At 38.2% G+C, this 12,383-nt stretch overlaps 1 protein-coding gene across 1 annotated transcript; it reads left to right on the top strand.

The window, feature by feature from the left end:
* Positions 1 to 9,870: 9,870 nt before the first annotated feature.
* On the top strand, positions 9,871 to 12,364 carry LOC307016213 (adhesion G-protein coupled receptor F1-like; the record flags this gene model as incomplete). Its single annotated transcript, XM_079645256.1, is given in 2 exon segments — positions 9,871 to 12,077; positions 12,080 to 12,364. Coding segments are annotated over 2 exon segments (1,005 nt in total). The 5' UTR covers positions 9,871 to 11,357.
* Positions 12,365 to 12,383: the final 19 nt, after the last annotated feature.

The raw sequence follows: 12,383 nt of genomic DNA, 5'->3' as shown, positions 1-12,383 counted from the left end.
TGTTACTGAAAATGGAAAGCAATTCTGTCGCACATAGAAACGACCGCTAGGAGAATGCGGTGGATCAACGTCACTAGAATAGACTTGTAAGGTCGATAATCTTGAATATAGACGGGTAACAACATTGAACATTTTCGTAGAATGTAAGTGCAATGTTTAAAAAGTGACTATTCTTTTTCTTTGCAGTCTTTTTCCCCAATATGTTTTGTAATACTAATTGATTATTATGTATCTCCTAAGCTTTTACATGTAAAGACGCTGATTATGGGGATGGACGACAAGGCGACAAATCTATTAAAAAATGTCCTACGGGTCAAGAGGGTGATAAGAGTGCGGAGTGTAATGATGGAGAGTGGAGATTGTTAGAGGACTCTTTCGTTATCAAAGTAATCAAGGAGTTGCTTGTTTCTTCAGAGGTAAGTGATCAGCTGGGGATAACATTTCATCCCCATTTTAAATCTATAAAACACACAGTATGCCATAAAGTTATTTCAAAAAACGGTCCTATGTTCACTAGTTCTACGTAACCAGTCATTCCACGTTGTGCAAAAATGGTATGTAGGAACTATTTTCTTTCTACCTAACTACACCTTTCAACTCTGAGACACCATCTGTTCAACAAAACATGAAGAAAATCTAAACGTTGATATAAATCAACTCAAAAGCAGAAATCATTACCTGTTGCTCAAGATAATCCACTGACCTTGTGAGAAGTTTCATTTAGTATGTATTTTATTTCAACTGAAGTACATTCGCCAATTCCAAGTGAGAAAAAATGTACCAAGCTAATTTGTTATAACATTTTGTATTGTTGTAAAAAACCCACGTTTTCGACCAACATCAGCACATTACATCACGGCATCTACTGTCCAGTAACTTCTTGTAACTAACTGACCACTGTTTTTAGATAAAGTGTGGCTCTGCAGCAACACTTCTTTAATTTTTAAAGGAGCCCTATTATGCTTTTTGAGGGTTTCCCTTTCCTTTAATGTGTTATCTAGTTTTGGTGCATGTACATAGTCTGCAAAGGCTAACATTCCTAAAGTTCTCTTCATTGTCCTTCCAATATACTAAAGTAATCATAATATGTTCAACAACAATGTTCATATTAATATGTATATATTCAACAAACAAATATTCATGTGTCCGAAAGGGAGCAGGAGGAAGCAAATGTGTATTAATTCCCACCCCTTACTTACTGCTGATTAATGATTATCCTTTAAATCTTTTCTGCAAGTTATTCCAACTTACATAACATGACATAGTGGAGACACACTACGTACTAACATGATGCTGAAAATGTGCATGATAGGGCCCCTTTAACAGATCCTTTTTTTTGACAGATTCTAGGAGCAAACCCCTGGATTCATGTAGAAGCGCTTACTGTGGTTTACATTTTAAACTAGAGAATGCAATTCCTGAAGAAATTGCTAGTGGGAATGCTTTATGCTGAAATATAATGTGTAAGAAGAAAGTGAATAATCAGGAATATTTGGATGACTAAATGGTTTCCATATGAATGAATATTAAGTTAAAAAGTAGCATGAAACTCCAAATGTATAAATAATATTAAAGATGTAAGGCTTTGAATGTAGAATGTTATTCGTAGGAAAAGTTGAAAATGCAAACATAACTGGTGAAATAGTAACATTTGGCACATTTTATTTTCAAAAACCAGAACATGGGGGAAAAAACTATATAAAACGTTTCAAATCAATTACTAACAAATTATATTCAGTAAAAACACGAGTGAAAATCTGTCAAACAATGCATGAAAAAAACTATATAAAACTGTTTGAATCAATTACTAACAAATATATTCTGTAAAACCACAAAGTGAAAAGGTGAACAAAAATAAAGTAATTTTTGTGAAAGAACAAGTGATAAAACAACTATATACAGAAACTATTGTTCATTTGACACTTTAAAGTTCAACTGTTTAGGGAGAGATTAAGTTAGCTAGCAACCTTAGCCCGTTAACGCAATGCTAACGGCCTAACGCAACGCTGTTAGCGCAATGCTAACGCAATACTAACGGGCTAAGACTGGATACGCTGCTAAGAAGCTGTTTCCTTTAATGTTTAAATTAATATCAGTTGTCACGCCAGTAAACAGTCTATGAACAAACTCAAACGGTGTGTTATACTTTGAAAAAGAGTTAATTTGACACTTTAAAGTTCAACTGTTTAGGGAGAGATTAACTTAGCTAGCAGCCTAGCAGCGTTAGCGCAATGCTAACGGGCTAACGTAAAGCTGCTAGCTGTTAGCCCGTTAGCGCAATGCTAACGGGCTAAGACTGGATACGCTGCTAAGAAGCTGTTTCCTTTAATATGTAAATTAATATCAGTTCTCACGCCAATAAACAGTCTATGAACCAACTCAAAGGTGTGTTATACTTTTAAAAAGAGTTCATTTGACACTTTAAACTTCAGGTGTTTATGGATACATGAACTTACCTAGCAGTAGTCAGAGCAGAATAAATCTTGCGGGCTTGGTGTGACGCATCTGCTAATATTGATGCGTTCAAGGACACTCAGAAATGCTAAAGTTGCCGATGAAGAGCGCTGGAAAAGAGACTAAATTAGAGTATTTTTTGTATTTATGTTATATATTTGTTTAATAATATAATTTGTTCACAGTGTACAAATTTGAGTGGTCAGGATCCATTATCAAAAACACCGCCAAGCATAAAGACTGACATGCAGAAAGAGCCTTGAACCATGTCAGTTGGACTGATGACATCATCGTGTTCCATTACACAGGTGTTTGTATTTGAGTTATTAAAGTCCTTATCTTACATTAAAAACTTTTTTTGGCAGTTGATTTCTGGGGGGTGTATGCAACAGATAGTCAATGTATGTTTCTTTATTTCATACTGAATAATATGTAAAAAAAGGAAAAATATTAGGTCCAATAAAAAAACTTTGCTTCTGGAAGCAGGCCATTTCGTGACGTCACGTGTGGTTCCCGGCTGCCGCTGTCTGGCTCCCTGCTGCCGTCCGGATCTCATTGCATACCAGCTAGGTGCCCTGATTCATACAAAATGTAATTGCATTGTTGTCTATCAGTCTTTATAAATAAATAGACTCTACAAGACAAGACGGATTTGGGCGTGGCGAATTTGGGCACTAACTAGAGTGTCTGTCTATAGTGCCATGTCATTCAATGATACCTGGGTTTCTCCCAGTTTACAACTTAGATTAGGATATATAAATGATAAACAAATTTCAAATTGATGGTTCACTCACCCTGGACAGTGTTAGTTTTTTCACAGCTTTATCGGACCTGTGTTTCTTTTGTAGGGGTTCCGCCAAGGAGTCTGACATCACTTGTGTTTCACCCTGTTTACTATCGGACAGCGTTGTCTCCCGTTGGCCGCGAAATATCGACGATGCCTGGGGCTCAGCCTCGGAACGCGAGGAAGTCATTGGGGTTGAATCACCTGTCCTAATTGATGGAATTGCACCCTTTCTTATGTCCAACTGTTTTTTGAAACCCATCTTCCATTGTTGGTAGCCTTCAAAATCATCAGGGACAACAAAATGTGCCCCACAAATAACGCTGGTTTCACTGGCGCACTGCCAATTTTTTCTTGTGTTCCGCACAAATCGCTCCCATTTCTCCCGTAAAACCTTCTCTTTCGGGAACAAATGAACGGTAAAACCATCCCGATTGGTGTTGCTACACCCGCCAACGACACACCTCTTCACCATGATCCGGAAAAAACAAGACAAACTCGGAGATAAACACTGATACACAAAGTTGACATGCGGCTATACCAGCAATGCTACACTGTGTGATGCTGGGACGGGCTGAACTCACCAGGATTCGCGGAACCACACGTGACGTCACGACACAGCACCAAGCAGCGGCAAGTTTGAATCCAGACTTTTCTGGATACCTCTGAATTTGACCCATTTTCCCGATATTAACAAGTGATTTACAGCAAATAGGAAACGATATTCGATCTATATCACGTGTTACTGGAATAAGACCCAACAAGTTAATGCATTTTGAAACAGTTCTATGATCTTTCAGCTACAGTAAATTACGCAAGATAAGGACTTTAAGGCGTCCAGAGATCAAAGGTTTCCATTGTTCTGGATGAGAGATAAACCTCTTACATGTGAACGTTTTGTGGAAGAACCGTAACAGATATCTGTGAAATTTCAAAACGTGAAGCATGTCAAGGAAGTTGAGTATCTGAAGTGTAATTTTTGTGTACTTTCGGGTTAATAATGTGGCCTTTTTGGCAGTTTAACTAAAGGTGTGCGGCTGCTGCTGTGAGGAAATATCTGCCTGAAATTACAATGGGCTTTAATGGAGAAATGTTGAACGTTTTTGTCACTTCATGCCCTCAAGAAGCACTTTGTTTAATTATTTGTGCTTAATTATTTGTCCTTTTTCAAGCTACGGGATGTTTTCCTACGTTTGTCATAAAAAATTATGTCTCAGGAATGTAGGGTTTGGGAATTATGGCAGTTTTAAAAAAATATATGAAGGCACATTTCAAACTGTCCTCCACTCTAACTCTGACATCACGCACTCTGCCTTAACGAGCTGCGCAATGTTAAAGTTCAAATGTTAAAAATGGGATGAATTATGGGATGTATCTCTGGAATTATGAAAGTTATGAATGAGAAAAGTAATAGCCATCGATTCCCGACCGAGCTGAACGTTTTGATGTTTGAACGGAGTTTCTGCGATGTTCAATGCGGGAGAAGAAACGCAGCAAAATAAGTTTGCAGAATAATAAACTTTTCGTCTGTAGAAGAACAGTTAGTTGGAATGCTGTTAACAGCATTCCAACTAAATAATGACGTTGATCATTGTTCATCATTATATCTCTTAATCTTATATCCCTAGAGCAAGTTATTTTGTTTGTATGCATCATGCATTATTTGTATGCTTTGGCTAAAATTACTGTTACAGATGCAGAGCAGATGTGTTGTGAAATGTTTGTTTTTTACTGGCTACTCCTGCGGCACAAAATCATAGGTCGTATCAGCAGAGGGGGAAGAAGTACCCTTAAGTAAAAGTAGAAATACAACACTGTAGGAATACTACAAGTAAAATTCCTGCATTGCAAATGTTACTCAAATAAAAATACAAAGTAGCAACAAATGTAAAGAATAGTATCTCAAAATGGTAATTAAGTACAGTAATTATTAGTACTTGAGTAAATGTACTTAGCAAATACACCACTGCATATCAGCTGTAACTGTTTAAAAGTGATACACCTCCCCTCTAGTAAATCATCAATTTCAGGATTCACATAAATATCAATACTTTTTCAACAAAGATGGACAAACTTGTCAAAACTGTGGTGGCTCAGATTAAGTAGACTAAGGATTCAAGATTCAACCATTCAAAGGCTTTATTGCTATGTGCAAAGTAGCTACAGTGTCGTTTTGGCAAAGAAAATCTTAAGTCCCAGGCTCCTCGAACTATGCATAATAAATATATAAAGGACATAAACCGATCAAATATAAAAATATATGTTTTTGTTATTACAATGTTTCAAAACAAAAGAACATTTAAGTTAATATGGGATAGGTCTCCAAATGGTAGTACCCTGTATCAAAGCACACGGCCATCTCTCACACAATCACATTCTTTTAGCCTCTTCTGTGCATTTGTGGCTTAAAATGTGCAGCTGTTGCTAGAAAAGAAACATCTCTGTATTTTTCATGGTTTACAATCCCTCATTATATAAATGTATATGTTTTTAATATTTACTTTAGGAGTTGCAAGAGAAGGATGTCCCAGATTTTGTGGAGGATCTGAGTAAAGATGTCAATGAGGTGAAGAAGGAAGTAAGAGAGTCACCTAATACCATATCAACTATCGTGGAAATCCTGGGCAACATTGCAGATTTCCCAACTCTGGTCGTCAATCAACCTGTCATAGAGGTAGGTTAAACCTCCCAGCTAGACATTTTTGGTTCTAAAAACATTCTTAGAATGTTACCATTCACTGTTCTAGGAATATGGTGGTAGTGGGAAATAGTTGTTCCAGGATGGGTAGAGAGGCCTGGCTGGTCTTGGGGGTGTGGAAGGCCTTGGATTCCTCCTGGGAGAGACATACAAATGAGTGTGAGGCAAAAGCCGGCAAAGTTGTTAAAGAATATGCTGGCAAAAAGCTAGAGCGGCACGCAACAAACCGTTCACGGCAACAATCCGGCAGGGAATGAGTGCAGGCTGCAGGCTTTCATAGTGTGGCTGATGAGTTGGTTGCAGGTGTGGTTGATTGGAGATTGCTCCCAGCCGTGTAGAGCAGACCAGCAGGCAGGGGGGGAGAGAGAGACACTGACAGTAGAAACAAACACATACAAACACTAACAGCAGAAAAAAAGTAGTTTTAATACATTTTTATTCATTGTCTCAATGCACTCATACATCTTAAGAAAGTTATCACCAAAAATGTTAAGAATGTTTTTAGAGAACATTATACTACCTTTCAGGAGAACATTCTGAGAACCAAAATAAAACGTCCCGCTGAAAACGTTTTAAGAACAGTAGGGCATAATGTTCTAACAATGTTATCAAAAACATCTTAAGAAAGTTATCAAAAAAATCTTAAGAAGGTTATCAAAAACATCTAAAGAAGGTTATCAAAAAACTCTTAAGAAGGTTATCACCAAAAATGTTAAGAATGTTTTTAAAGAATGTTATCCTACCTTTCATTAGAACCTTCTGGCAACCAAAATAAAAAGTCCCGCTGAACACGTTTTAAGAACAGTAGGGCATAAACTTCTAACAATGTTATCAAAAACATCTTAAGAAGTTTATCAAAAACATCTTAAGAAGGTTATCAAAAACATTTAAAGAAGGTTGTCACCAAACATTTCAAGAATGTTTTTAAAGAACGTTATCCTGCCTTTCAGAAGAACATTCTGGGAACCAAAATCAAACGTCCCGCTGAAAACATTCCTAGAACAATGAATGGTAACATTCTCAGAACTTTTTGAGAACCAAAAATGTCTAGCTGGGAACTCACACATGCCACCGCAAACATGCATTATCTGCTTACAGCTTATCATGAATTACGTGCTTGCTTGTTTTTTTCAAAAGGAAAATGTGGTGACATCAGATTTTTTAAAACATCCTTTTCACACAAATGCAACAACTTTGTTTTTTAAAGCTCTCTAGAAATAAATATGATTTTGACCATGACCGTGTTAATATTTGCCATCACAGGAACGTTTTATAAAAAAAGAATAACATCCTGAAAACATTTTTAGAATGTTTCTTGGAAAATGTTCTTCTTTTGTTATCATGTAACATTTAGGGAACGTTTTATAAAGAGCATCTTTAATGTATTCCCCCAACAACGTCCAAAACACATCCTTAGAATGTTGCAGGCAAAACGTTCCACCTTTGTTAACATATCACATTAAAGAAACATTTTATAAAACACTTTCTGTCATCTCAGGCCTCAATAACATCCTGGAAACATTTTCAGAATGTTGCTTGGAGAATGTTCTTCATTTTTGATCATGTAACATTGAGGGAACGTTTTATAAAGAACATATTTAATGTGTTACGCCAACAACGTCCAAAACATATCCTTAGAATGTTGCAGGCAAAACGTTCCACCTTTGTTAACATATCACATTTAAGGAACGTTTTATAAAAAAACTTTCTGTCATCTCAGGCCTTAATAACATCCTCAAAACATCCTCTGAATGTTGCAGTTAAAACGTTATGTTTTAGTTAACCTTATGCCTTATAGGAACATCATTTGAAATAATAAATATCCTAAAAAGGTTCTTTGAACATCAGATTAAAACGTTTCCTTAATACATTATTAGAACCTGTAGGTAACGTTAGCCAAAGTTGTGAGAACGTTCACCGCTAGCTGGGCTTCCCATCAGCATTATCTTAGTTTAGATATGTCTTCTCTTTTTTTATTGAGTCAGGCCCAATGAGTTACATTTATACGGTCTATATTTTTCTTCCCCCCCCCCCCCTCCCGGTCCTAACTATTAAAGTAAATAAATACATATATAGGGAAAAATAAAGTGATGTAAAAGATTATTTAATTTGTATAGATAAGGAAATAAAGAATAATGAAAATACCCTTATGTACCCATATACTCACATATGTATACCCACATGTACACATACACATATATATATATATATATATATATATGTACATACCTACACCCATACCCACACATTTACATACACATATACACATACACATACATACACGTACATACATACATGTACTGTATATCAAAAACAAAGAAACATACATTCATAGTCCCCCCTTTTTTCCTAACTTAGTGTCTTAAGTTCAGCTATGTAGGCTATCACAGAGCTCCAGACAGATTCAAACATTTCTGAAGAGCCCCTCAGGTTATATTTAATCTTCTCCAAGTTCAGGTATAACATTAGATCTTTAAGCCATAGAGATGCTTTAGGTGCTATTGAGGATTTCCATTCAAGGAGTATTCTTCTACGTGCTAATAGAGATGCAAAGGCCAAACTGTCTTTAGTTTTCCTCCTCATCATTCGGTGGTCAGGTAGTACTCCAAAAATGGCAGTTTCTGCACATGGTGTCAATACCACGTCCAAGGCCTCAGCAAGGTATTTGAAAATGTAGGCGAGGACAAGACCAAACATATGAGTCATGTTTGCTGGTGACATGTGACATCTGTTACAGGTATCCGTGACATTAGGGTATATTTTGGAGAGTTTAGAGTTTGTGTAATAGATACGTGGACAACTTTAAGTTGTATAAGATTGAGCCTGGAACAGGACGTACTATTGTTCACTCTCGCTAATGCGCCATTCCGAGACATCATCATCATCTATTGCTTGGACTTGTTCATCTTCCCAATATTGTTTGATTTTACCAAGAGATGTTTCTGTGAGACGGGAGATGGAATTGTAAATTCTTGATACCAGAACTTTTTCGGTTGTTAGAGTGTCCAGAATTTAGTCAATTATTGAATCCGGAGGGATATTGGGGAATGAAGGATTATTTAGTTTAACCCAGTTACAGACCTGGAAGTAGCTAAATATATTAGAGTCTGGGAGGCAAAATGTGTCAGAGAGTTGGCTAAAGCTACCGAAAACATTGTTGATGTAAAGGTCCCTTACTCTGATAAGACCTAATCTCTGCCACATAGAGAAGGCCCCATTATTGTAAGGGGGGAGAAAGAGATGGTTGTTGTGAATGGGACTATGAATAGAGGATCCATGAAATCCATGATCACTTCTAAATTGGGACCATATTCTTTGGGTGGAAACAACTATCGGGTTATTCGAATATTGAGTTGGCCAGCTGGGTAATGTAGATGTAAGCAAAGCCACAAGTGAGGTAGTAGGACAGGATTTGGCTTCAAGCTCACACCAACTCAATGTTGGTTCCTTAATCCATACCATTATTTTGTGGATATTGGCTGCCCAATAGTAGTGTCTTAGGTTTGGAAGCTCACTACGTAGATCTGTGCCTTTGTAAAAGCCCTCTCCTAATTCTAGGAGTCTTCCCTTGCCATAAAAAAGAGGAGATTAGTGTGTCTATTTTACAAAAAAGCGATTTTGGTAGGAAGACTGGCAGACATTGAAAGAGGTACAGGAAGCTAGGGAGCACGTTCATTTTTGATACAGTTTACACTCCCATCGATAGTTAAATGTAAATTATTGGAAAATTCTGATTAAAAGCAATTTCTCAGTCTCTTGCGTTGAAAGTCAATTGTAGTCCATCTGAAGATTTTGCCTTTCTTTATCTAGTTCAGGGGATGGAAATGTTGAGAGTTTGCTATTTAGTTTTGCTATACTGCCCAAAAGTTCTAACTGTTTTTGCTTTTTCAATTTGTTTTGCCTTGCAGATTAAAAAAGATAATCTCTCCTCGGATCACAGCTTTTAACGTCTCCCACAAAAGAGATGATGATATGAAATCAGACATATTGGTTGTAACGGTACGTCTACACTACAGGCATCAAAACATGCTTTCAACGCTTCGCCCATTCACTTGAATGGGGTGACGTAGAAGATTTTTAATCTTCGCCGAACTGCATTGTGGGGAGCATGGCATGGCTTTGCAAGCATCACGAGCATCTATCGGCATCAAAAGTTGAACAATGTTCAACTTTTGAGGCTCGATGCTTGGCATCAGCCAATCAAATTCCGTTTATGCAAATCCCGCCAGTGCAAGCGCAGCCAATCAAACCGCGTGCAAGCTGGGAGAGCCAGACCGCAGTTCATTTCCTCATATTCCAAACGAGATATTACGGTAGCAAATCACCCGGTTCTTTACGACCGGAACTATTTACCGGGATACAAACCGGAGGAACCAGGCATGGAGGGAGGTGGCAGAGACAGTGGGTGAAACTGATAGTTTTTTCGCCTGTTTGGAGAGTTTATATCCAGTTTACTTCGTTTTAACATTGCTATTGCTTTGTATGTCGGGGGCGGGAGATTCATGTGATTGGTTGCTCGCAAAAAATCGCCAAGCTTCAGACACGCCCAGCTTCAAGATTTTTTGATGCCTGTAGTGTAGACGGGCCGTAAGGAAATGATCAATAGCTTTAGAGATTGTTTTACAGAATCGATCATCGTTTAACAGTGTGCAGTTCAGTCTCCAGGGGGACGTGTCTTTTGTAACAGTGTGAATGAGAGTTCAAGTAGCAATGGAGCGTGTCTTTTATGTCAACAGATATGTGAACTGCTCTATTGAAACCAGTCGGATGTCGCAATGGCGCATTGCATTTGGGGTTTTGGTTGATTCTAAAAAAACAATGTCTTGGCTTCCCCCTCGGAAAATACACACACACACACACACACACACACACACACACACACACACACACACACACACACACACACACACACACACACACACACACACACACACACACACACACACACACACACACACACACACACACACACACACACACACACACACACACACACACACACACACACACACACACACACACACACTTTCGGTCGCACTTTTGTCCTGAACTTGAGCCCCCTCTTTTAAATATCTATAGCTAAAATATTGTCAGCAAACTTTGAAGGACTTTTTAAAAAAATGGTATCTTGATATTTCGCTGAATATTTGCAAATATTCAAAAACAATCAGGATATCTTCAGAAAGCTAAGCATCTCCTCTTTCCAGTTGTGTAAATAACTCAAAATGTGTATCGGAGTCGATGTGACTGATTTTTATAGAGCTGTTCATGTATATTTTTTAACCTCACAATGAAATCTTTCTTTATCTGCAGGGTGTCCTTCAAACAGTTGATGTCATTATTGGTGATGATTCAAGAGAGTCCTGGACAGTTCTGAATGCAAACGAAAACAACAACGCAGGCTCTGATTTACTGGGTTCGATGGAACTCCTCTCTGATAGAATAGTTGGGACATTTACCTTTGAGACTGATGCAATCCTCCTCAACAGAAGCACCTTTGACGACTCGTTCTACCTAAATCTGAACAACAGCGTTGTCCTGAACATTTCTAACACCGGCTTTCCCAACGCCGCTATCACCACTACTACTTTCTACACCCTAAATAATGTTATGCCAGTACGGAACAACAGCCTCTTCAACACCAACACCAATAACACTGACCCCGTGAATGCCCTCAACGCAGCTGTGGTGCTAATCAAAGTAAATGAAACGATTCAGAACGTTACTTTAAGCTACGCCAAGTTAAACACGACTCTGACGCAAGATCCTCAGTGTGTATTTTGGAACTTTACACTGTTTGACAACAGGGGTGCTTGGGATAGTGACGGGTGTGAGTTTGTTTCCGATATAAATGACACAGTAACCTGCAGATGCGACCATCTAACCTCATTTTCAATTCTGATGTCAACTGGTATCCCTGAAGAACTCAAAACAATCTTGGATCTAATCACCTATGTTGGAGTTGGGATCTCTATGGCATGTTTAGTTATATGTTTAATTATTGAAGGATACGTTTGGAAAGCCATAACTAAAAATAGCACTGCCTTCATGCGTCATGTTTCCATCATTAACACTGCCCTCTCTCTTTTGATCGCTGACATCTGTTTTATCATCGGTGCCTTCATTGCCAACAACCCAGCTGAAAACCCGGGACCCGGAAGAGCTATGATGTTCTAGTTGAACCTTGCAGCACAGCAACATTTTTTATGCACTTTTTCTACCTTGCGCTGTTCTTTTGGATGCTAGTTTCAGGCCTTCTGCTATTTTACCGGACAGTCATGGTCTTCTCCCACATGTCCAAGTCAGTCATGTTGGCTATTGGCTTCTTATTAGGCTACGGGTGCCCTCTGATTATAGCTGTTGTTACTGTTGCTGCCACAGCACCAGGAAATGGATACATCAGGAGAAAAAGAGGCTTGTTGGCTTAACTGGGAGCAAACAAGGGCC

Source organism: Notothenia rossii (assembly GCF_949606895.1).
Source record: "Notothenia rossii genome assembly, chromosome: 8".
NCBI classification, from domain to species: Eukaryota; Metazoa; Chordata; class Actinopteri; order Perciformes; family Nototheniidae; genus Notothenia; species Notothenia rossii.
The sequence above is the reverse complement of the archived record's forward strand: the minus strand, read 5'-3'. Positions and strand labels throughout refer to the sequence as shown.